At 40.3% G+C, this 26726-nt stretch overlaps 1 protein-coding gene across 3 annotated transcripts; it reads left to right on the plus strand.

The window, feature by feature from the left end:
- Window positions 1-1243: 1243 nt before the first annotated feature.
- Window positions 1244-8399, plus strand: LOC137063620 (uncharacterized). Of its 3 annotated transcripts, none has more exons than XM_067434868.1 (6): window positions 1252-1562; window positions 1706-1812; window positions 1921-2018; window positions 2919-3065; window positions 3242-3462; window positions 7047-8398. In XM_067434868.1, the coding sequence occupies exons 3-6, from the start codon at window positions 1921-1923 to the stop codon at window positions 7283-7285; spliced, it is 705 nt and encodes a 234-aa protein (XP_067290969.1). In that variant the 5' UTR covers window positions 1252-1562; window positions 1706-1812; the 3' UTR covers window positions 7286-8398. The 3 variants fall into 3 exon arrangements, with proteins under 3 accessions (XP_067290970.1, XP_067290969.1, XP_067290968.1); XM_067434867.1 differs by having other exon boundaries at window positions 1253-1562; window positions 1698-1812; XM_067434869.1 differs by lacking the exon at window positions 1706-1812 and having other exon boundaries at window positions 1244-1562; window positions 7047-8399.
- The last annotated feature ends 18327 nt before the right edge of the window (window positions 8400-26726 follow it).

Raw genomic sequence — 26726 nt, forward strand, 5'->3', positions numbered from 1 at the left:
TGCCTCTCTCTCTCTGCGCCAAAACTAAGCAGCCCCATATGAGACAAAATGTGATGCACTGTGTATTCTGACACCTTTCTATCAGAACCAACATTAACTTCTTCAGCAGTTTGAGCTACAGTAGCTTGTCTGTTTGATCAGACCACACAGGCCAGCCTTCGCTCCCCACGTTCATCAATGAGCCTGGGCACCCATGACCCTGATGCCAGTTCACCACTGTTCCTTCCTTGGACCACTTTTAACTTACCACTGCAGACCAGGAACAGGAACACCCCACAATAGCTGCAGTTTTGGAGAGGCTCTGACCCAGTTGTCTAGGCAAATTCGCTCAGATCCTTACGCTTGCCCATTTTTCCTGCTTCTAACTTGTCAACTTGAAGGACAAAACGTTTACTTGCTGCCTGGTATGGCCACTAGAAGATGCCGTATCAAGGAGATAAGTGTTGTTCAATTCACCTGTCAGTGGTCATTGTTATTTCTGGTGGGTGTGTGAGAGCGAGAACTATTTAAGAACTGCTTTTTGGAATGTTCCTCTTATTTCCCATCTACTGTAACAGTCCATTATTTCTGGCTATTTGGAGGCATGAAGTGTATCAGATGCTATATCTTTAAAGAAATATTGCATATCTTGTTCCCGTTCATACTGAAAGTTTTTAGCACCACTTAAAACCTTTTAAAACAGTTCCGTTTGACGATAATGAAAGGGATGTCCGACTGATTTCCGCGAATCGGTTCTTATGAACAGTTCGTTTCAAAAAAACAATTCGGATAATCTTTTTACGTCCTTATTTACGCTGTCCCTGACGTACTGAATTACACAATGCATGCTCAAAGCTTTCCTGTTTATTATGGTCTTCGAATGTAAGTCATGATGATAATTTAATTCGTCCCAGTTGGTTTCAGCCACGAAAACAGTAATTTAGGTCATACATACATTTTGGATTAAACAACACAATAAAGTCACATCTCTTGGGTGATTTGTTTCATGTTTTGATAAAATGCAATATACATGTAGTTTCAACAGTATTCTGCAATTCAGTTATTAAATAAACTTAATTTTCCCCTAATCAGGCAGTAAGTTTGATCAGGTCACCCACGGTTCTTATTTCAAATTAGTCAGTTGAGCGGTTGATTTGAGATCCGGTCGGACTGATTCAGTCAGAGTCAAATGGGTCAGTTGAACGGTTGACTCAAGATCCGCGCGGACTGATTCAGTTCAATTCCAATCCGGTGCAACCAATTCTTTGAAAGGATCCAGCAAAAAGAATCGTTCACGAAGAAGTGGTATTTTGTTGTTGGACAAAACATGTCTAGGTGGTGTAACCGTTGTTAAATTATCACTGAGATAAATGCTTGAAAAACAACGCAATAAGAAGCCGTTTTTATAATACGTATTATTTCTATAAAAAAGAGCAGTGAAGCTGTTCTGTGTGGTGTAACCAGAGCCCCTCCCACACCGCTGGTGTAACCGACGACATGAAGCCGTTCTGCTGTCATGTGACCGTGAAACGGGAAATGGTGTGACAGAAAGGAACCCTGCAAATGATCATGGCTGTGTCAAGGTTAGTGTGTCTTACAAAATAGCTCATCATTTGATCTTTCTATGACATGGTATTTTTGTTAAGGTTTAAATGTTAATGGAAATGTCTTTTGAAAAACTGAAGGTTTATAATTCAGTATGCTTTTTTTTTATTCAGAAAACTAGAAACTAAAATGTCAGATGGTGTACCCTGTCATCCCATTTGACTCATGGAAAGATCTAGCACACAAATTATGGTGATTTTAATGATGCTGAAAATGTAACCTAAAAAGGTATATCCCATTTATAATCTTGCTTTTACATTTGCATTCTTACATATACATTTAATGATAATTATTGTGTTGTTGTAACATTGAGTGTTTTGTACCCCCTATTTGTAGATGCCACTATCAAACAATGAGAAATCAGCTCGACACAGAGCAAAGGTTAATGCTGATCCTGTTGCAAGGGCCAGATACCTTGCAAAAAGAAGAGAGAGGTGTTCTTAAATTATTATAATAACAAACAATTCACAGTTACACTTTATTTTAAGGTGTCCTTGTTAAAATGTAATTATACATTTGAGTACTCTGGGTAATATTAATTAACTACATGTACTTACTATAGGGTTATGGTTAGGATTGGGGTTTGGTTTAGGGTTAGTTGCATTTAATTATGCATAATTTACTGCTATTGCTATAATAACTACATGTCACGACACTGTAACATAAAGGGTTACACTTTATTTTAAGGTGTATTTGTTACAGTGTAATTATATTTAAGTACTGAGTAATAATTAAAGAGTTAGTTCACCCAAAAATGAAATGTATATCTTTAATGTCGTTCCACACCCGTAAGACCTCCGTTCATCTTTGTAACACATTTTAAGATTTTATATTTTGTCTGAGAGCATCTGCAAGTGTATGCACACTATACTGTCCATGTCTAGAAAGGTAATAAAAACATCATCAAAGTAGTCCATATGCGAAGTAGTCCCAACGAAGAAAGAGTTGGTTAATTAGAATCTCTTGGGGCATCGAAAATCTTATGGGTGTGGAGGTCTTACGGGTGTGGAACAACATTAGGGTGATTCATTAATGATAAACATTTCATTTTTAGGTGAACTAATCCTTTAACTACATGCACTTATTATAGGGTTAGGGTAGGATTAGAATTTGATTAAGGGTTAGTTGCTTGTAATTATGCATAATTTACTGTTACTATAGTAAGTATGTAGTAACGTAACAATGTAAAATAATTTTTCTCCAGTTCAGTTACTGAAATGCCCTTGATCTTATCCTAAGTACTATTATTTATTATGATAAACAATAGTTATGCTTTATGCAAATATCAAATTACATTTTAGTATGTAACATTAAAACTTTATTTTTGTTCTTAGCTATCAACGAAGAAAGAGAGAGGGAAAGACAAAACATCCTGCAGTTGCTGAACTCCCCAAGGAAAGACAGGTGGAATTGAGGCACAAATGGAGACAGTACCAGAGATGTCACAGAAACAAGATGCGTAGTTTACCTCTGCAGTCCTGGTATGCTTCTTCAATTGTTGCAAAACTGAAGATGGCAGTAACCGTTATTTTGTAGCTTTTCATGTCAAATTAAATTAATTTAATCAAAGGTCACACATTGTACATTTTAAAGTAATATATAAAAGAGCAATTATGCCATAAATGTTTGATTGATGTATGATATTGTCCTCCTGCAGCTCTCAGGATGAGATGAACTCTCAATGGCTGCAGGATTTCGCTCCATACTCCCCCAGCAGTGAGCTCGACTCCAGCTCAGCACAACAGGAGAGTCCCGTGAGCAGCTGCAGCTGGATGAAACAGGAACCAGGGACGGAAATAATCCAGTGGGAAAATGTTAACTCACTGCCAGCTGCTAATTATACAGAGGAGGACAACGCTCCGATCAGTGCCGTCTCCAGTACGTGATTTGTAATTTACTGAGAATTAATGTCAATCTTCAAAGTGCAAAGATGGGCTACAGACAGTGAACATTTAAGTATTGTCTGCAGTGACGTCAGGGCCTACCCAGGGTCTGTTGGTGCCCTAGGTGAGATTTAAGATAGTGCCAAAAATGACTGCAAATGCTTAACTTTCATATAAACTGCAATTTACTATAATATACCATGAATAGTGATAAATGTTAACATGCATAAAAAAAGTACATAAATAGTGATAACTGACAAAACTAACAAATCTGGGGGGAAAAGATTTACACGAATAAAACACATCGACAAAAAAGTGAAGTTCCGGTACTCTAGCTTCTTAGCTGTAATCCCCATTTAGAAATCAACTTAATGTTCACAGTTAGGGGTGCCCAATGCTTTTCCTGATTATCTATCTACTGGAAGAGTTCGGATCTAACGCACCTGTCTGTAATTACGGAGTGCTCCTAAAGAACTTAATTAGCTGTTGCAGGTGTGTTGGATCAGACTGGAGCTATACTTTGCAGGATGGTAGGGGTGTTTCTCAAACGGAAGGCTGCATCTCTCAGCTGCCACACCATCAAAAGTCACTGAAGGCCATCTCAGTTTGAAGGATCCTTGGAAGGCAGTCTTCATTTTGCGTCCTTCATTCGGCCAGTTTTAAAGGACACATCGGATGGATCCTTCACTGCCTTAAATCACCCACAATCCTTTTTTACACATTTAAATTCATGAAAATGAACGATGGAGTCGTTACTGAGCTTCTGAGATTATTAAGTAATGGAAGACAAAAATAATATTTTCGGACAGGAAAGCTTAGATGTTATCCTTTGGTTTGCTGTAAATTATTCACTAACACTAAACTGACAATAATAAAAAGCCACTGGGAGACCGCAGACTGCTGTCATTCACTGTGCTGCATTAATAGAAAGCCAGTTAATATAAAAATCTGCCAAATGTTTCCAAAATTAAGTTAAGTTTTAATAGCATTTTCATGCTGTGACCATGGGGGCGGGAACATGCGACGTAGCCATGCACACTTACTAAAACGTAAGTCTAGTATTTTAATTGCTGAGATGGACACTAGCCTACAAGCCTCAGAAGGACTAGACTAGGAAGGAAATAGATATATCTTGACAGGATGCAGGATTGACAGGAACAAGACTGGGCACCCCTCATTCATGCCCGGTACATATTGGGATTTTGAGCTATCCCAGACAAACGATTACCAGTCATGGCGATTTCTTTAGTTGTGGCTCCTAAATGCGTTCCTACGTCGTACAGTGAGAGAGGTTCAAAGACGGTGCTTGTCACAGTCTTGCACCCAAAGATAAAGCCCTGCCTTTATACCCGAGCCCGACGGACCCCGACTTTTTTACGCCCCTTTGGGCCAATTTTCATGTCATACCGTTCTTTGTTCTTTTCTCAGAGAAAATCTTAACTCCAAGTCTTCCAGAGTCATGGTCAAAGCTGATTCGAAAGGCCACCGTTCACCAGCTTCTGTGTCTACTAGTAGCACGCAAGCGCAACTCTGCCGTCACTACAAGCCCCACCCACCGACTCTATACACGATGTGATTGGCCTGACCAGAGTTTGGTGTTTACAGCTCAGACGTGTATTGAGAGTTGCTAGACAATACTCGCGGCAGATTAGATTTGCTGCCGCTAGTGTGCGTCTAGATTTCTAGGCTAGTCCGCAGCAGCAGCGTGCGTTTCTTTAGCGAAGCTGCTAGTTATGGCCTTTTTACAACCGGTTCCTTCATTCGTTTTCTCTGACCAGGTATCTATCTGATTGCAAAATGACCAGGAGTAGGCCTAAAAGCCTTGCGTTGATTTGCTGGCTGTAAATGCAGTGAATCCATGAGAAATCCCTTGAAATCTCAGTTATAACTAAATCCACTGGGTGGCGCTGTGGAGTAGGTATAAGTTAAGTGTAAGTTAAGTACATTTGATCACAATGTCGTCTGCCTTAGATGAAAATTGAAAATGATGTTACAAAATGGAGTTACTCTTGATGAAATCAATTACTGAAACTGAGTTATCATAACATCACCACCACAAACAAGAATCACTTGAAATCCAAACACCAGTGGAATGAGCGATCACTGCGTTCAGGAGTGCAGGTAAGCCCATCTGTACCCCGAGTAAGAGCGCGATAACTTACGATAGCAAAATGATCTTGAGACAAATGCTTCCTTTAAAGTTCTTTGAGGGTTTGTGAAAAGAAAACTCAGTGCTTCACTCAAACTTCACTGAACTGTTATCTTTGTCTCATCAACGCCTATTAGTGGCGCATTTTCTCACCCGGGAAAATAGCCTACCGATTTGTGTGTGTGCGTTCTGCACGCTAAGTGACGCGCTCTCCTTTATAAGGGTTTCTTTCCGCTCGCGCTCCTTCAGCTTATAATGCTTTTGTTCTTTAGGCATTTTTTACACACTGTTTAATGTTTTAAAAACCTTAAGATATAACGTAAGCGTGTTGTGTACATTGCCTAATCATAAGCTTGTTCAGAAATGTTGAGAAAAAAAAAGAAACATCTCTCTCATTTTCTCAAAATACCTAATTTAAATAAACACATTTTTGAATATTCGATTTTTATGAGCCCAAATATTTGAATACAATATTTTGGAAAAATGCCCATCCCTAGTTAAGTCACTGTCGGCCGCTGGCCGCTTGGTCGTCACTTAAAAAAAAAAAAAAAAACTTTGACTTTTAAAAACAAAACTGAACTATTTTAATGGCTGCAACAATGTAAAAAAAAAAAAAACATGGGCTCCAGTCGGACTCGGGCCGAGATTTTTTATAAGCTGTCGGACACAAGGCCGAGTTAGGGCCTCAGCATCTCGGGCCAGGGCCAGGCTAGGGCCTAGATTTGAGGCCCGTGCAGGGCTCTACTTACTAGCCAATAAAAATGCAACATGAAATGGCCTAGTGATCAACATGACTTGGTAATAAAATTTTAAACCGTTTGCCAAGTTGGCCTCTTTTCTCTAGCCATGACCACACAGCAGTGGCGTAGCACCAAATTTTGGGCCCTGGGTACAAACCATCTTGCTGGGCCCCCGTACCATGTATGTGTATGCATAGAAAACGGACTTCCCTGCCTCGGGCCCTGGTTACTCAGTACCCTTTATCCCCCCAGTCCCACGCCCCTGCCACACAGACATATCCCAAGTTTATTAGATCCATTAGACTATAGCCCTAGTCATGGTTTCTTTTAGAAAGAACACACTTGGCAGTAAAAGCAAGTAGCAATTTAATAGGAATTTGTTTTTACAGAAGCTTACATTTATATCATATTGACAGAAGCCTGTCATTTTGCATCCTAGACAACCGGTTATGTTGCCTATTCCTTGGGCCGGGCCGGAACGATGTGCTTGTTACAGATTTGTTGTTAACCAGATGACTGTTTGTTCGAATCCCAACCAGTCAATTGGGTTGTTAGTATGGGAAGGCTGTGTTTCTAATGTTTTTGTTTTATTCCCCACTGGTTATTGTGTCTTTTTGTCAAAGTGTGTAACTATATGCCTTTTTTCTTCTGTGAACAAATACATAGACATCTTGTTTTTCTCTCTCTCAGCATTAATACCGCGGATAATGGAAGATTTACCCAGCAGTGTTATGCTGACCATCACCAAACTTCACTGTCTGCTGGAGAGCAAACAGGAGAGGATTGAAGCTCTGGAGAGACAGGTGCAGGACCTACAGGAGGATCGCAGGTTTCTCCGCTCTCAGATCGAGAACCTCACCAGCGCTCTCTCTACTCATGTCTGTCGAGGGCTTATAGATAAAACAACAACAGGAAAAACTGGCAACTGAATGGACCCTTTTTTGCTAATGTCATGTGATCATTATTTTTTATTTATCTCAATGAGTTTTGAACAATTACCAGTATGAAGTATTTATTGTTATCATTATTATGAGGAATAGTTTATCAGCAAGTGAACATTTTTGACATTTACTTAGCACATTTGCAATTTTGCTAAAATTTCACTTGTCTACAATTGCCCCTGATGTTGCAGCCATGATGAAGGCTGCGTCCGAAAACCTAGGCAGTGACTCGCTGCCTTGTCAGGCAATGACATGATAGGCAGCGTTTGTTTATAAAGGCACCTCACAAAACTGATTTCGGACAGACTTCTAAGGCATTGTAACAGTTTAATCATCTTAGAACAAGGTCAGTAGTAATTTCTCACTAAAAATGACATCAGAAGTGAAAACTGTAGGTCAAAAAACAGAATGGAACGCACATGATTGCGGGATATAAAAGGCAGCGAAGGATAATTTTATGTTGCCTTCAAAACTCGATCAGATGAAGGTATCAGGAGACAAGACGTGAAGCTATTTGGACATACCTTGATGTCTTCCTACCTTGAAATTTTGAAGTCCTTTGAAGGCAGTATTTTCTAGGTTTCCGACAGTCAAAATCTCACAAGCCACACCTTAGATGAATGTTGCTCAGGCCTCTTCAGATTTTATAAAACTTAAAAATAAAATTAAAAAAGTTTAAATGATCTGTCATCTAAACTTTACAGGGAGTGCAGAATTATTAGGCAAGTTGTATTTTTGAGGATTAATTTTATTATTGAACAACAACCATGTTCTCAATGAACACAAACTCATTAATATCAAAGCTGAATATTTTTGGAAGTTTTAGTTTTTAGTTTTAGCTATTTTAGGGGGATATATGTGTGTGCAGGTGACTATTACTGTGCATAATTATTAGGCAACTTAACAAAAAACAAATTTATACCCATTTCAATTATTTATTTTTACCAGTGAAAACAATATAACATCTCAACATTCACAAATATACATTTCTGACATTCAAAAACCAAACAAAAACAAATCAGTGACCAATATAGCCACCTTTCTTTGCAAGGACACTCAAAAGCCTGCCATCCATGGATTCTGTCAGCGTTTTGATCTGTTCACCATCAACATTGCGTGCAGCAGCAACCACAGCCTCCCAGACACTGTTCAGAGAGGTGTACTGTTTTCCCTCCTTGTAAATCGCACATTTGATGATGGGCCACAGGTTCTCAATGGGGTTCAGATCAGGTGAACAAGGAGGCCATTTCATTAGATTTTCTTCTTTTATACCCTTTCTTGCCAGCCACGCTGTGGAGTACTTGGACGCATGTGATGGAGCATTGTCCTGCATGAAAATCATGTTTTTCTTGAAGGATGCAGACTGCTTCCTGTACCACTGCTTGAAGAAGGTGTCTTCCAGAAACTGGCAGTAGGACTGGGAGTTGAGCTTGACTCCATCCTCAACCCGAAAAGGGTTCACCTCCACCTCCACCTTGCTGGCGTCTGAGTCGGACTGGAGCTCTCTGCCCTTTACCAATCCAGCCACGGGTCCATCCATTTGGCCCATCAAGACTCACTCTCATTTCATCAGTCCATAAAACCTTAGAAAAATCAGTCTTGAGATATTTCTTGGCCCAGTCTTGACGTTTCAGCTTGTGTGTCTTGTTCAGTGGTGGTCGACTTTCTGCCTTTCTTACCTTGGCCATGTCTCTGAGTATTGCACACCTTGTGCTTTTGGGCACTCCAGTGATGTTGCAGCTCTGAAATATGGCCAAACTGGTGGCATCTTGGCAGCTACACGCTTAACTTTTCTCAGTTCATGGGCAGTTATTTTGCGCCTTGGTTTTTCCACACGCTTCTTGCGACCCTGTTGACCATTTTGAATGAAACGCTTGATTGTTCGATGATCACGCTTCAGAAGCTTGGCTATTTTAAGACTGCTGCATCCCTTTGCACATCACCTAATATGCTTAATTGGTAGTAGGCTTTCTAGCCTATACAGCTTGTAGTAAGACAACATGCATAACGAGGATGATGTGGTCAAAATACTCATTTCCCTAATAATTCTGCACTCCCTGTAGACAGCAGAATAAAAATTCAAATAGTAACTTTCATATTACTCTCAAAAACGTATGCTGAGGTGAAATGATCATGCTCTCTTTCTACAGGCAGAGAGAGAATCCTACTGAGCGTGCAGATTAATGCTGCATTCGTGTACTATTGGAATTATCGTAAATACGAGTTTTCAATGTACAAATTGCACATGAACCCCCTCTGATGTTTATCACTGGGAGTTCAGAAATAATTTTAATACCCAAATTCCCAAGTTTAGCGTGCCATAAACTTTAAACATGATTGTGAAAAGCCAAATAAACCATATACCTTTCCCCCACAACAGCTTGACCGTCTCCTTATCATTACTGTAGTACATGGACATATATGAATAATAATTTGAAGTATTGTATGTTTTATGGAAAGTGGAGATGGCGAATTAACATACTTTTTTTTACAGACTTGAATGCAACACGTAATCACGACTTCTGACATGGGAATTATTAGTGGCGGTGTCATGACAAATCCTGTCCGCCTGTTAAATTGTGACCGCTTAGGATTCTATTAGCTGAAAGAACTGTTAATGGGTAATCTGTTCAGAGCATGATTACAATTCTTACAAAATCGCATTTTGATTTTTGTTGTTTAAATTATGTGAAAATAGCCTTTAAAGGGTTAGTTCACCCAAAAATGAAATTGATGTCATTAATGACTCACCCTAATGTCGTTCCACACCTGTAAGACCTTCGTTCATCTTTCGAACACAGTTTAAGATATTTTATATTTAGTCAGAGCATATCCAAGTGAGGGAAGAGAATATATGTATTTTGATGTAAATGATCCCACAAAAAAAATGAAACAAGATTAATGACTCATGAGTTAAACCATAGAAAAGTGTAATCAACATGCGATGATCAACATGCGATTACATTTTATTTTACTCAGATACTCTGCTTTAAATGTTAGATCAGTGGGGGGACATTACTTTCTGAAAGAATCTCACAGAAGGCTACATTAATAAGTTACAGTAATAGCTTGTGCTGCATTATTAAACAACATGTAAAAGACATGAACTTTCTTTTATTCTAAGTGCTCTTAAATTGTTTCACAAATACCGGTACTCTTTAGGTGTTTGATTGTATATGAAATCCAGTTCTGCTTTGTGTGTGTGTGTGTGTGTGTGTGTGTGTGTGTGTGTGTGTGTGTACTCTCAGAAGTTAATGATAATATGTCAGAATTGTGGGATTTTTGGATTTTTTAGTTGTTTTTAAACTAGGTATATAATGGTTGTTTCTGAGTATATGTTATGTTTGACACATTTCAGGGTTTTATACTGCAATATCCTGCCTTGTCAAACCTTAAGTAAACCTAAACATACTGTGAATAAGTTGAAAGTAACTTTTAGTCTACTAGCTAATTCTAGCTCAAAGTAATTCTCTGTTGACAATGTGGGCATCATTTTTTTTTTTTCAGTTCCTTCATGTCTAACAAGTAAAACTCAAGTACAAATTTTACAAAATACCCAAAAGTAGATTTTTAATATATCAAAACAACTCTCCTCAAAGTCCTTCTCATGGTTGTTGGACAAACGGGAGAACACTTTAACGTCTCTCGCGAGATAATCTATCATGTCGCAGGATTTTGAAACATCGCTAGATTTATTACCATCTTTTGTTACTACATCTTGGCAGCACAGTTCAAGTCAGAATTAAATGGTGACAGGATATTATGTCCGTTCAGGGTAGATTAATCTGTGTTTTAATTTGGTAATGTCTTGCTGCGTGTTTAGAGTGCTGTTTTGGTCTAAAATAGTGGATTCCGGTTTTCAGAAAGTAAAGTTGCGTGCATAAAACCTCTTGCCCAGCGTCCATTTTATACACAACATTTGGCGACGAGGATGGCTAAATTTTCTCTTCCTCCTCCACCTCCTTTTCTCACACTTCCCGGTGAGCCTACAATACGGTGGAATCGTTGGCATCAGTCTTTTGAAATGTACCTTCAAGCTACGGGACTAGCCAACGTGTGTGCAGTTCCGAAAACAGCATTGTTGAGGCACTGTTTAGGAGTCGAGGGACAACGTGTACTGGAGACATTAACCAGCAACGGGACAGATACAGACTATGCAGAGACAGTGAAAATTTTAAAAGACCAGTTTGCTGCCCGACAGAGTGCCTTATTGAGACGATTTATGTTTAGGCAACGACATCAACTCCCGGGTGAGTCCGTTCATCAATACGTTTCCAACCTGAAAGGCTTAGCCAGCCAGTGTAAATTTGACGCATTGATGGACGAGATGATACGTGATCAACTGATTGAGCATACTACTACACAGTCTAAAATCAGGGAGACATTGCTACTCTAGTCAGATGATTTGACACTAGCTAGGGCTGTTGCTATTGAATTCCAAATTGAAAGTGCAGTTGAATGTGCAGCCAAAATAACACAGACAGAATCATCATTAAGCCAAGCAGTACGCATAAGTGCACAGTCACATGAGCAACAACAGCAGCTGCCACCTAGCAATGGTTTGTATTCGTCAAAGGCAGCTTTCCTGTGGTAACTATGGATCAAACACACATGCCACCAGAGCTCGAAACTGCCCAGCTAATGACCAAACATGTCGTAACTGTGGAAGAAAAAAAATCACTTTGCAAAAATGTGCCACTCCGCCCCCTCCAGGTCAGATGGACACACTCCCCTTGGTTCACCCAATATAATTCGCCATGTAACATCAGGGCCCATGCAGTTCAAGTCATGTACAGTGAATTTAAACAGTGTGTATTCCACTGCTACTACACACAGGCACAAGTGTCTCCCTCCTAAATGCCAGCAAATACCATAAAGGTCTTCCATTCCCGTCCACTGTCCACACCAACTGCTGTACTACACGGTATGGTGACTCCAAAATTGACGTGTTGGGGTCCATCACAGTTACTGTTAGCTATGGCACTAGGGTCTTGCCCTCATTTGTCTTCAACGTGGCCCGACGAGGGGCAAATTTAATAGGGCTGGATCTGTTCGTGGCATTGGGATTTTCACTCATTGACACGGGGGGGCTGCCATCATGACTCGCTGCCGGACCGTATCAGAAGTGGTCATCGCTGTTTGAAGGGATGGGCTGTCTGTCTGCCTTCGCCCATAAACCCCTCATTGACTCCTCTGTGACTCCAGTCGTCCAGCCACTTCGCCGTATTCCACTGGCCCTTAGGGATGGAGTGTCAGTTAAGCTGCAGCGGCTGTTGGATACTAGTATCATTGAGCCTGTTGATGCTTCACCCTGGATTTCGAATTTGGTGGTGGTCAGAAAGAAAACGGGCACTGCGCGTCTGTGTTTATCTCTGCTCAGTAGACAAAGCAGTCATTCCAGACACATACCCATTACCCACGCCTGAGAAGCTCACGGCACAATTTCATGGCTCCACTGTCTTTTCAAAACTGGATCTCAGAGAGGGCTATCTCCAGGTGCCCCTCCACCCAGAAAGCAGAAACCTGACTGCCTTTATCACACACCTTGGTGTTTGCCGCTACCCGAGGATGCTGTTTGGCCTTAGCTCCGCCCCCCTCCTGCTTTCAAAAGGTCATGACCTCAGTGCTGGCAGGTATACCAGGTGTGGTTATTTACCTTGACGATGTGGTGGTACATGGGGCTACTACTGCTATCCACGACAGTCGTCTGCAAAGTGTGTTCAAAGCCCTCACCAAACACAGTCTAATCCTCAATGGCAGCAAATGTGTTTTTGCTGTTCCGGCCATTGCTTCATATTTAGGCTTCTGACTTTCCACTGAGGGCATATCCCCCTTTCAGTCTAATGTGGAGGCCATCCTCTCTGTTCCCGAACCGACCTCGGCTGCCCAGCTGGCTTCATTTCTGGGCATGACAGGCTACTACATGAAGTTCATTCCTCAGTATTTAGCCATAACAGCCCCACTGCGCCAGCTGCTTCGGAGAGATGAGCCGTGGGTTTGGTCTCTAGAATGCACCAAGGCAGTGCAAACTCTTAATCTCAGCTTACCTCACCTCCAGTGTTGGCACATTTTGACATATTTAGTCACACCCTAGTCACCTGTGATGCCTCGGCCATGGCGATAGGGGCTGTATTATCACAAGTTCAGAACGGCGTGGAGAGGCCTGTCGCATTCGCCTCCCGGGCTCTGAATCAAACTGAGCAAAAATACTCAGTTGGGGAGTGGGAGGCACTCGCTTGCATGTGGGCTTGTGAGAGATGGCACCTCTAGCAGGAGCTCTCTTGTTGGAATGAGACGTGTGGCAGGTGGGATTTGCACTGTGATTCCAGGGGCTCTTCGTGCCCGTGTGCTGGCCATGGCACACGAGGGCCACCTGGGCATATTGAAGCTTAAACAGAGATGCGGTGACCTGGTGTGGTGGCCAGGCATAGACAAAGACATTGAGGCCCTTGTTAAAGAATGTCCAGCATGCCTTGTGAGTGGAAAAACTGTCCGCCAACCCCCACCGCCCCTGCAGCCTCTGGCCTGGCCCTCAAAGCCATGGGAGCACCTGGAATTAGACAAATGTGGCGAGATCCACGGTGCCCCCCACTATCAGCGGTTCTTGGTCGTAATGTATGATTTACACTCCAAATGGCCTGAGCTAACCACTACTGGCTCCGTCACCTCTTAGGTCATTGTGGACTTTTTGGAGTCTGGAGACAATCTTGCAATTCACAAAGCCCGCCTGATGAAGGACTTCTTCCAGGAGAATAACATTGCTCTTTTGGATTATCCTGCGTGTTCCCCTGATTTAAATCCCATTGAGAACATTTGGGGATGGATGGCAAGGGAAGTTTACAAAAATGGACGTCAGTTCCAGACCGTGGATGCCCTTCTTGAAGCCATCTTCACCACATGGAGCAACGTTCCCACCAGCGTCCTGGAAACAGTCGCATCAAGCATGCCGAAACGAGTTTTTGAAGTGATCAACAAGAACGGTGGGGCTACCCACTACTGAGTCCTTTTTTGACACTTTTAGTACTGTTGTGCATTTATTTTTGGACTATGGTCTTAAACTTTTGATCAGCTGATGAACGATCTGTTTGAGTTTAAATGCAGTTTTCAAAAAATTGCCTACTCTCTATTTTTTCTCTTGCTCCTGTTTCTTCTTTTGGCATTTTGAAGCAGCGCTTACAACCCGGTTATGATCCACTAGTGCGAAATGTGTAAAACTTGCAATGCATCCCCTGGTCTTAAGATTTTGTTCAGGAGTGTATTAATTTTTAAGGCCTTGCTGACAGAATGAAAGCGTATTAACAAAGATTATCATTTTATAGTAAAATGGCCCTGAGATTAACATTTTTGGTTTTAATGGGTTTCAGATGGCGTCTTACAGTCTCGAGTGGAACTATACCTAGTACAAACTAAATTTATTAAAAGAAAGTGCAGATTAAATAGTACATTTCCAATAGAAATACACACCTGTGCCAAAATGTATGCAGTTGACATTAACACAGGCAAAATTATCAAAAAACAAAACTGAAAAAGAAAAAAATTCCCTTAAGGTCACACAAGGGTTAAGCTAATTTTCCCTCAAAAATCTGATCAGCGGTTGTGTCCAAAAACCTAGGCAGCTGACTCGCTGCCTTGTCAGGGACTGACATGTAAGGCAGGGTTTGTGCATGAAGGCACCTCACGAAACTGATTTTGGACAGACTTCTAAGGCAGTATTACAGTTTAATGATCTACAGCAAAACAGAGCGAGCTTTGGTGAGAACCAAACAGATATTTAATTACTACACTACACTAGTAATTTCTCGCTAGAAGTGGAAACATCAGAAGTGGAAAATGTGGAACATTAGTGGAACATCAGAAGTGGAAAATGTTGGTAAAAAAAAAAAAAAAAAGTACATTTACACAAACTGACCAGCAGACGCCTCTTTCAGATGCCATCTTCTTTTTCAGCTCAGTTGTCACAGAATGGAATGCACAGGATTGTGGGATAAAAGCAGCGAGGGATACATGTATGCTGCCTTAAAAAAAAAATGAAAATGATCAGATGAAGGTCTCTCAGGAGAAGTAAAGCCAACATTAGATTCGAACATGCCTTGATGCCTTCCTACCTTGAGTCCTCCAATGGCAGCATTTACTAGGTTTCGGATGCGGCCACTATCATACTGCATCTGCCCATTATAGTGTTGCTGTTTTTGTCAGTTCTATTATTAGGTGATTTGTCATAATTGTAATATAGTACTATTGCAGAGGAGCTTAAGTTTTCATATACTTTATATATATTTTCACTAATAAGAACAAAACTATACTAAAATAGATGCAAGAAGTCAGAGTGTTACAATTACCCCTTTGCTGGGATGTTTGGGTGGCAAATGTAACACTGAAAAATAACTCCTATTAACCCACTGTATCTCAAATAAAATCCTTCCTCAAAGTAATGACTTCACTGCAGTATAATTTTTTTTGAATATAGTTGAAATTATTTTGATGTCAGGCATCATATGCGTCCAAAAAGCAAGTCTATTTTTCTTTTTTGCAGATGACAAGGCAACTATTATAGTGACTAGATTTGAATTATTTAAACATTTTACTCAAATCCATTAATAAGCTGAGGAGTCAAGAACAGTCTTTAACCAACAATGAAATGGTACATTATAGACATATTAACAGAATTACTCGACAGCACAGCCATATTGGAGATATTCATTGTATTTATAAAAGCAACACATTGTTTAATGTGCAACAGTAATAATTCACAAGTGTGCCCATCTTAGCGTAAGTGGTAAACAGATCTGGCTTGGGCTCTGAGAGGATATTCTACTCGAGCTCTGATTGTTCTCCTTTAACAGGCCAAATTGTACAAAAAGGGGAGAAGGGATGATGAAAAACTAACAACAGGAAGTGGTAAGAGGCTTTTTTATACTTTGTTAATAATTGAAAGATAAGAGGGGCAGTAAGAATGTAGTTTTACATTTAAATTTAGTGACAGAATTTAAACAGAAAAGTAGGCTATGTAAACACGGACAAACAAGGTTCTTACATTGGTCCATGTGGCTCAGGAGCAATACACAATGTCATATGATGATCTGCAGCATTCTGGAAGTTTGTCACCCTCACAACATTTCACCTGAGTAACATGCAGCAAATCCTTGTTGAAAGAAACTGCTAAATCCAGCCTAAGATGATTTGCTGGTCTTAGCTGGTTAAGCAGGCTGGATTTAGATGGGTTTTGGCCACTGCATTAGCTGGTCAAGCTGGGAGACAGCTGAACACCATCTTAAACCAGCCAATAACCTCAGCATACCTTTTTTTCAGCAGGGGGAGCTGCAACTTCAGTCTTTAAAAAAAAACTATGCAAAGTTATGAATGCTATTATGAATCATGAATGGAAATTTTGAGTATGGCTAATGTAGAACAATAGCACTCACACTTCATTTAGCTATCTAAAGCAGCCTCTGCTTGATAGCTTGTAAAAAAAATCAAGACTAGCAACATAAAAAGGGCCATAGATTAGGCCTTTGCTTTCCTTTTGTGAAGACCCTGTTCATGTTTTTTAATGTAGACATCCATGTTTTAATAGGATATCTGTTACTATCATAAGAAACATTTCATAGATGAATGCTACAAGGACAGTCGTCATCTCTAATATAACTTACATAAAGTGTCTTGAACGAATTAGCGCATTGTTTTGATGTGCTAATTCAACTGAACAGAACACCTCCACGCCTAGACACCAGAGGGCGCTCTGATACCACTGCTGGTTTAGCGTGTTATTCGCTATTTTAATCTATTTTATTTGCTTGTTCTTTCTTTTTACAGATCTGCTGCACAGATGAACTTTATTTGGAGGTAAGTGAAACATACAATGTTAAAGTGATATCAATAATACTGATATCAAAAGGCGGGGTAGGTAAGAATTGGTTAAAAAACTTTTTTTTCCAAATTTGTTTAAACGTTCTTTATATATCAATACATAATTAAAATGTAAGTACTCTAAAAAAGAGTATAAAATTTGAGTGTCTGTAGACCTCTCACGACTGTTTTAAAGACAGCTCATTATTTCCATTCACTCCACCTTCTATTTATCATCTCTACTAATGGCTAAGTGTATAATATTGCAACTTTATGCTAAGTAATGTATGCTATATTAGGCAGCTACATGTGCTAGTGATAGGCCTACATGCTTCATGAAAACATAAACCAAAAAAATGTATAATCAAAATGAAAGATTACCTGTCCAGCAAAAATACAGCCAGTAATGAGTCATTTTTCAGCCCCTTGAGGTCCCTCAGTTCTTGACATCGTTGGAAAGCCACGCCCATATTTACTTGTGTTTGATTTCTTTGTATATCCAAAGACTTCTTGTGCATTGCCTTTACATGTAGGCCTACTGTCTTCCTTTGCCTTCGCTGGCTGCAAAACCCGGCACCGTGCATTTTGAATGCTTTTGCCTTTCCTAGGGGTGCACGGATGTATGGGCAGAACATGTAGTGAAAGCAAGGGGGTAATCTAGCACTCGGAAAGCGTTCCACCCATAGGGGCAGCCATTGCTAAACAAGCCATCACCTGCTGTTAGCATCCCATTGACTCCCATTCATTTTTGAGTCACTTTGACAGTGAATAACTTTACATCTGAGGCGTTTAAAGACTCCATTTGTCCATTTTTTTATTTCTAAAGAAACATGACAATGCATAAAAGGCTCCGTTACCTTGTATCTTACACTATCGCCCCGCAGAAGCTGTTTTTGTAAAAATAGGCTAACGATTGCGTCATAACCAACGCGACTCTGTCGCACAGTTGAGAAATTACCGTATAGACCTGAGAAGACGCTCGCAGGCAATCTTTTACTGTCTATGAGACAGTCGGGGGGACGTGGAGACATAAAGTCTGATAAAGTCAAGGGGGAAGAATGGGGAGAAGCCCATGTGAGCCAAAAGCAACGGGAGAAAATATTTAAACAACGTGATTCAGCTTTCACTTTCCACAACTACTAGAAGACTTACAGCTGTCCGACAGGAGGCTCACGTCACATCTACGTCGTCAAGCTCAGTCTGAGCCTGCGCAGTTCGCTCAGCCATCAGGAATTGAGTGCTCCTATACTGACATCACATTCCGCCGTTGACGTCAATGGGATAGCTCTGTCCATTTCTTTTACTGTCTATGAGTGAAAGCGGTGGTTGCCATGGTAGCGAGAGAGAGTGACAGTCGCCCAAGCCAATCATTTGTTTCATCCCGAACGAAAATAATGAGCAGTGTTTATTGCAGATTAAAAAGTCTAGAGTCACTCGACTTTTATACTCTCTTTTTCAGAGTACTTACTTTTAATTATGGACATATAAAGAAAGTTTAAATTTGGACAAAAGTGTTTTAGATCATTCCTACCTACCCAGTGATCCTTCGTCATTCCAAACCTGTATGACTGACTTTCTTCAGTTTTAAATTCCCTTGACTTACATCATATGGAAAACAAACAAAAACAATACTGATAAAGTTGGTACTCAAAATATCTTCTTTTAAGTTCCATAGAAGAAATAAAGTCACAGAGCCCTGGAACAACAAGAGTGGGGATTTATATAATGACAAATTCCTTTAATGATGGATTGCCATTTGAAGTAGTCCTACATAAGGACTACTATTACTCGTTTTGTTCACTGGTTTTATTTTATTAATCTATTGGCATCTATGGTTAAATGAGGAATCTTTTATTGCACAAAAGTTTTTTTAGAGTGGAAAAAATTTGCTTTTAAGAACTATTCACTTAATGTTTTTTTGGGGGTAGTCAATTTCATTTTGAGTGAATTATACTTCTATGGAATCACTGTGAGTGTGACCCCAACAAACTCTCTTTTAGAACCTTTATTTTTAAGATTGTAGTTCCCTTTTCATAGTTGATGTAACTCGCTAGTAGTATGCTTTCTTAATCATCTTAATAATTTATTGGAAACCTTCACCATGTCATCATCTTTATTTGTGCCATGTATGTCCACACCTTTTATGTGTTCAACACTTCATCGTTTACCTTTGACCCAGACTTTCAATATCAAACCATGAAAATAAACAGAATTATACATTTTAACTATCCGCTAAACAAGGGTGAAATAATGATAAACCATTTCAGTATTTATTACAGCTGTCCTTTAATTACGCTTTGATGTCGTTTCCATCACAATTAACAATTTTGCCCCTATAAAGTTTAATTAAAAGTTAGTGTGCTTATTCATCTTTGAAGAACATGAGATGACATACTGTATGAGACACGTGATGTGTGACGAGAAAATGGAAAAAACACTAAAAATCAATTGTGAACGTAATTGTTAATATATTTATAATTTATAAAAGACATCATTGATTCATTCCGCTGGTGGATGTTTCTTCTTTAGAGGTCTAATATCTTCACCAGTTGAAGGTTCTTGCAAGCATGTCTTTGGGCAGCAGGAAGTGACAGTTCGGAGCGTTTTCACGGTCTTCCTGCTGTTTGCCGTTCAAGTGGAGTGACAAATTAGTAGTTCAAAGCCATTATAGGCTCCTCTGTGGCTGCTTATCTTACTGTGGGACTGTCTTTGTCATTCACACACTTTTTCTTTCGGCTTCCTGTCTATCTCTCCTTCCAGTTTGTCTCTTTCTTTCTTACCAACAAAGCAGCAACCGCTGATTGCCATTGCAGCCATTTTTGATGGGATGACTTCCGATAAATAAGCAGGCTGTGTGTGTGAGAGTGTGTCCACCTGCTGTCTTTCAGAGCAGGCAGCTGTGGTCCTGCAGACGGCTAAGGGAACCGGAGGGTCTTACTGAAACAGGCGCCATGCTTTGAACCTAATGGAGCCTGAAGCATCATAACAGACGTGACTGGAATGAGGACCGACCGCAGCAGCTGCGGCAATGAGGTCCTGCAAGTGACAGATTTCACAGGGTGGTTTCATACGAGCTGTATGTGTGGCAGGTGCAGTGGCATGAGTTCACCATCCTTTCTCCCGAAACTACACTTATGTAAGATCCCAAACACTTGATGAATAGAGCACACCTGCAGGCTTATTTGACCAGATGACCAGTCATGACCGCTATATTCCCTACGTAGAGAATGGTAATCTGTCCGATATGAGAACATGTTTTCTGACAGGAGCAGTGCCTTTCAGTTCTGCCTCCAAATTTTCATTTTACACAGTCATAACAGTAAACATAAAATATGACAAAAACCCATCGAGTAACTTTAAATCGTAGTAGTTGAACAGGAAATCCATTCTTCTGATGTTTCTGCTCCTTCAGTATTAGTCTCCTTCAGTATACAATACAAAAGGCATAACTCTATAACAACATTTTATTATTTATTATTATATATATTATAGATTGATTGATTGATTTATAGCATTATTGAAAGTTTGCAAAAAGCTAGGTAATTAAAAGCTAGCTATTATTTAAAGGTGACTCAATTACACTCTACTACATGTACTTTCTATAATAATAACCTAACAGTAACTATAGTAAGTATAGAGTGCAGTTAAGAAAAAGGCTAGACATTCACAACCACCCTATAATGGTAAAAATCCACCCACTCTATTTTTAATCCCATTTTTTGCAGTGTGACATCACCCATGACTGCTGACGGACTCTTATGGTGCATTCAATATGGTGAATCCATTGATTCCGGTCGGACACGCCCCCGCTTGTACAGATCGGGGCTTAATGAAAATCATGAACTTCCCACTGGTATTTATGACTTTGTGGTGGCGTTCATGTGTGTACAACTAGTAAATACAATCTTTATGACATAACTTGAATGCACCATTAGCATAGACCCCGCCCTGAGTGAGTTGTCAGTGGCATGTTTATCTCCTCACCAGAGGATTTACAGGTCCTTCTCAAAAAATTATCATATATGATAAAAGTTGATTATTTTCCATAATGTAATGATAAAAATTAAACTTTCATATATTTTAGATTCATTGCACACCAACTGAAATATTTCAGGTCTTTTATTGTTTTAATACTGATGATTTTGGCATACAGCTCATGAAAACCCAAAATTCCTGTCTCAAAAAATTAGCACATTTCATCCGACCAATAAAAGAAAAGTGTTTTTAATACAAAAAAAGTCAACCTTCAAATAATTCTGTTCAGTTATGCACTCAATACATGGTCGGGAATCCTTTTGCAGAAAGGACTGCTTCAATGCGTCGTGGCATGGAGGCGATCAGCCTGTGGTACTGCTGAGGTGTTATGGAGGCCCAGGATGCTTCGATAGCGGCCTTAAGCTCATCCAGAGTGTTGGGTCTTGCGTCTCTCAACTTTCTCTTATATCCCACAGATTCTCTATGGGGTTCAGGTCAGGAGAGTTGGCAGGCCAGTTGAGCACAGTAATACCATGGTCAGTAAACCATTTACCAGTGGTTATGGCACTGTGAGCAGGTGCCAGGTCGTGCTGAAAAACCAACTCTTCATCTCCATAAAGCTTTTCAGCAGATGGAAGCATGAAGTGCTCCAAAATCTCCTGATAGCTAGCTGCACTGACCCTGCCCTTGATAAAACACAGTGGACCAACACCAGCAGCTGACATGGCACCCCAGACCATCACTGACTGTGGGTACTTGACACTGGACTTCAGGCATTTTGGCATTTCCTTCTCCCCAGTCTTCCTCCAGACTCTGGCACCTTGATTTCCGAATGACATGCAAAATTTGCTTTCATCCGAAAAAAGAACTTTGGACCACTGAGCAACAGTCCAGTAGCTGCTGCTCTGTAGCCCAAAAGTGGCTTAACCTGGGGAATGCGGCACCTGTAGCCCATTTCCTGCACATGCCTGTGCACGGTGGCTCTGGATGTTTCTACTCCACACTCAGTCCACTGCTTCCGCAGGTCCCCCAAGGTCTGGAATCGGTCCTTTTCCACAATCTTCCTCAGGGTACGGTCACCTCTTCTCGTTGTGCAGCGTATTTTGCCACACTTTTTCCTTCCCACAGACTTCCCACTGAGGTGCCTTGATACACCACTCTGGGAACAGCCTATTTGTTCAGAAATTTCTTTCTGTGTCTTACCTTCTCGCTTGAGGGTGTCAATGATGGCCTTCTGGACAGCAGTCAGGTCGGCAGTCTTACCCATGATTGCGGTTTTGAGTAATGAACCAGGCTGGGAGTTTTTAAAAGCCTCAGGAATCTTTTGCAGGTGTTTTGAGTTAATGAGTTGATTCAGATGATTAGGTTAATAGCTCGTTTAGAGAACCTCTCATGACATCATTTTTTTCCTCATCAGGCACTGTGGCTAGGTTTTTTTTCTTTCTTTCTTCTAGTTTCTAGCCACTCATTATTTTCACTGGCTAAAATTTTGGTTTTGGGAAATTTGTTGTTGACTATATGTAAATGACCACTGTAGAGTCCTGCACCGGTTCAGATACCTGCGGGTACCCGACGGGTCGACCCGCAAATTTTGCTGAAACGGGTGAAAAACATCCAGCTGTGTCGGATACGGGTGCGGGTCAGGTCGGACAAGGGGGAAACACGGCTCTAACACAGGTTTAAAACAGTCACGTGCCAACGTAAAAATATATGGATAATTTTAGGAACACATCTACAAAAATATGTCTTTTCTGTATTTCAAGTTAATAAAATACTTTCAAAACAATATCAGGTTATTTGTGCTTGCGCTGTCGTGCGCCCTTCCAGGATTCTCTCACTTTCAAAAAAATCACACACGGCTTCAAGGGGGTCACACACCGGAAGCCGGACGTGCACATTATATATGCCACACGTGAGCTCAGTTTAGTGCTCTATGTCGGAAAACGGGTTGGATGCGGTCCTACATACATAGCATGTATATCTCTGCTTTGTTTTTTATGAGAGTGCAGATTTCAGTGAGTGATCGTGTGCTCTGAACAAAACTCAGAGTAATCTGAACGCCTCAAAATATTACATATTGCAATCATATGCTCAACATAATCGTGCGAGATTGGTTATAATGCCCCACCCGATTATAACATGCCTTTTGAGAAGACTACCATAGAATTCAACCCACCAAAGTGGCTAGTGGGAGTGACTGTATTACACGCCACAGCTGAACTACACCCGCAAATGGCCGGTGTTATGTCAAGCCCTACAAAGGGCTAATATACACATGTGATTTCTTTACTTGCTGTTTACTTTCACAGACTGTGTTTATGTGAACTTGTGTGTGTTTTTGACAACCTTGTGTGCATTAGACAGTTGATATACAATAAGACGTGAAAGTTAACTGTTTACTACTCACGGGATGCGCTGTCTGACTTTCAGTTTTCTTGGTGCGTGCTTCGGGTGTGTTTGCTCATAAAACCATATAGCAGAAGTTTAAACTGGTTTGAACTGATTTTGGAGGCGTGATGAATTGAAAAATCAACTTTCCCATGAGCCTTTAATATATAAAAGGTCATGGTAAGATGATAATAATATCCTGTAAGCTGAAAACTTCCTTTTAGTAAAAGAAAAGCTTTTATTGACACCAGGCCCAGAAAACGAGGCTCTCAAATCAATGACGTATAAAGGCTGATTTATACTTCTGCGTTGGACCTACGCCGCATCCTCGGAATGTGTTTGTGAAATCATGCAGCTCGTGGCCACTGTTTTTTTTAGGTTGCTCGTGCACTGACTAGCGCTGCAATCAATCACTGTTGTGGAGACTTTTCATTCCGTTGAAATCGCAAAATTAAATGCACCCATTGTGATGTGTCCTCAATGACTGATTAACACCTTTGATTTTAATGAGAAAATAAATAAACTACACAGCGGATCTATGTATTTATTCCCTAACATGAATAATCTCTGCACTACAAAATATTGTGTTATATAGCAGATATAGGATGGAACTATCAACAAACACTGAACACACAATTTATTTATTTATAGACCTGAGGGAGGGGTTCTGGCAAACCAATAACGGCGCTTGCGGTCTGTGTAGAATTGACGCGGTTACATTTTTGGAGAGGTGCGCGTCAGTAACGGTGAATTGTATGGCGTATATAATGCATCTATGCGTATGGTACGCCATACCTTCTGTGTGTACCTGACGCAGAAGTATAATATAGGCTGAAACGCCGCCTCTCTGTGTACACTGCTTCTGTAGCCCTACCCACTGACTCGTAGAGATAAACAGATTGTGTTACCGAGCAATAAACACACTGAAATACCACGATAATCATTTGTAAACAAGACACAGGTCAACACTGGATTTGCAGACATATGAAGACTAAAACACAATGCTGTGCCTTCTGTATTGGTGACAGGAATGGTGCAGCACACTGATATAAGTAAAACATGTTTTTTATATGCTATAGTACTGCATTGAACAACTAGAGGAACAACTGACCTTCATAAACATAACAATTATACATTTTAGAAAATGTCAACTAAACAGGTAGCCTGACAAGCCAGACCCACATCAAGATGTTTGGTCTTGAAACTCACCATTGACAGGGCTCAATCCGATGGGCGGGATAAACGGTTGTCTTTCAAACTCCCTCTGCACGCGATAGGATAGCGCTACAACCAACCAGAGCAACGAAGGTGAAACGGAGCTCGTTGACAGATTAAACTTTTACCGTATCCGGTCAGCAAAACTCCGAACACATCTTCCCTTTTTAAGAATGCCTTCAGTGCCGTTCTTTGTTCTTTTCTCAGAGAAAAGCTTAACTCCAAGTCTTCCAGAGTCGCAATCAAAGCTGATTCAAAAGGCCGCCGTTCGCCAGTTTCTTTGTTTACTAGAAGCACGCAAGCGTAACTCGGCCGTCATTATGTTAAGCCCCGCCCACCGACTCTATACATGATGTGATTGGCCCGACCAGAGTTTGGCGTTTACAGCTCAGAAGGGTATTGAGAGTTGACACTCGCGGCAGATTAGATTTGCTGCTGCTAGGGTGCGTCTAGATTTCCAGGCTACTAAACAGGAGTTAAATAATAATGAACCATTTCCATACGTATTGTGTGAAAATTAATTCACCAATTAAAAAATGAAATAATTTGTATATATTCCCATTTGTCCAACAAAAGAAAAGAAAAAAAGAACGAAAAAAAAAAAAAACATCCACTGGTCTTTAACAGAGAACTAACCAGACCTGTTAGGTGACCTGTGATGTTTGATATTCAGAGGAAAAGTAAGCCTTTGAAAATCAAATATAACATCAGGATTTCTTATTTCTTCTTACAGTCACCCCCACAGTATGGAGTGCAGAGGCATCATGTGGTGTTTTCTTGCACTCATCAGTTTGGTTTGCTGTCATTTGCAGCCATTGTATTGGATATCACATGCCAGTTTGGCTCTGGACTGCCACACCATTCTCTAAAACATTGTTCATGCTGTGTGTTTGTGCCGCAGGGTGTGCGACTGGTGTCTTAAAATAACCAACACACGATTCTAAGTGGGTCAGAGCAGGAAGTGGATGCCAAAGGCCTACACATGCACCAATAGGCATACTGAGCTACATCCTGGTCATTTTTCCTGCAAGCAATTATGAAGAATGATACAGTGTCTAGTTAATGCAGGTCAGAATATCACTGAGACTAACATGACAGATATAAACAGTGAACAGCTATGGATACTGCACTGTTATTTGCTATTGTAGCCATTCGTAGCCATTTTAAAGGTACACTGTAATGTTTGTTTAAAATTAACAAATAAAAAAATACATCAATAATAATCAATACATCATAAATCTTTCTTCTTCCAAAACCATTTTTTGTCCAACCCTGATTCACTATGGTAAGCCTATTAGTGTATACTTAATAAACATACCTGACTAGATTGATTTTGCAGGAAATTGTGGTCATAGGTCACTCGCCCGTGCGCGTTTCTTTAAGAAAAGTTGCTCTGGTGTATTGTGACAAATGCCTGACAGTTTGGGGGGACCCGATTTAGAGGAAGGACCTGATTTTTCACAACACCAGTGTTGCAGTATATTCAGTTCCTGGAATATTTGATTCCATTGGGTGGAACTTTTATTGATATTCGTGACATTTCCCTATTGAGACCATTCAAATATTAATGGAACTGAAAATATTCGTGCAAACTGTTTATTTTGAACAGGTAATAAATGCTTCAATGATAAGCAACAGAAAGACAATGATTCTAATAATTATTAAAACAGGGCCTTGGCACTCAATGAGAAGCCACACACTGCCAGAGCTACCAGTTACTTCAGATCTCACATCCAGTCTGAAACAGACAGCAACTTTAGATATAACATACAAGTATAATGTAAAAAAAAAAAAAGCTTATGTATAACATTGAAACTTTTACATTTTGTAAATAATCCATTAAACAGTTGCGATTTGAGGAGCATTCACTAATATTTTAAGTTCAAATCGTTTGTGCGTTGTCTCAAGGACACAGCCACAATAGGGGATATCATGAATGAATAAAATTGCCACCCAGTGGAACCAAATATTCCAGGGACTGTAAATATTGTAACACCAGCTCGCA

Source organism: Pseudorasbora parva, chromosome 24 (genome assembly GCF_024679245.1).
Source record: "Pseudorasbora parva isolate DD20220531a chromosome 24, ASM2467924v1, whole genome shotgun sequence".
Classification (NCBI taxonomy): domain Eukaryota; kingdom Metazoa; phylum Chordata; class Actinopteri; order Cypriniformes; family Gobionidae; genus Pseudorasbora; species Pseudorasbora parva.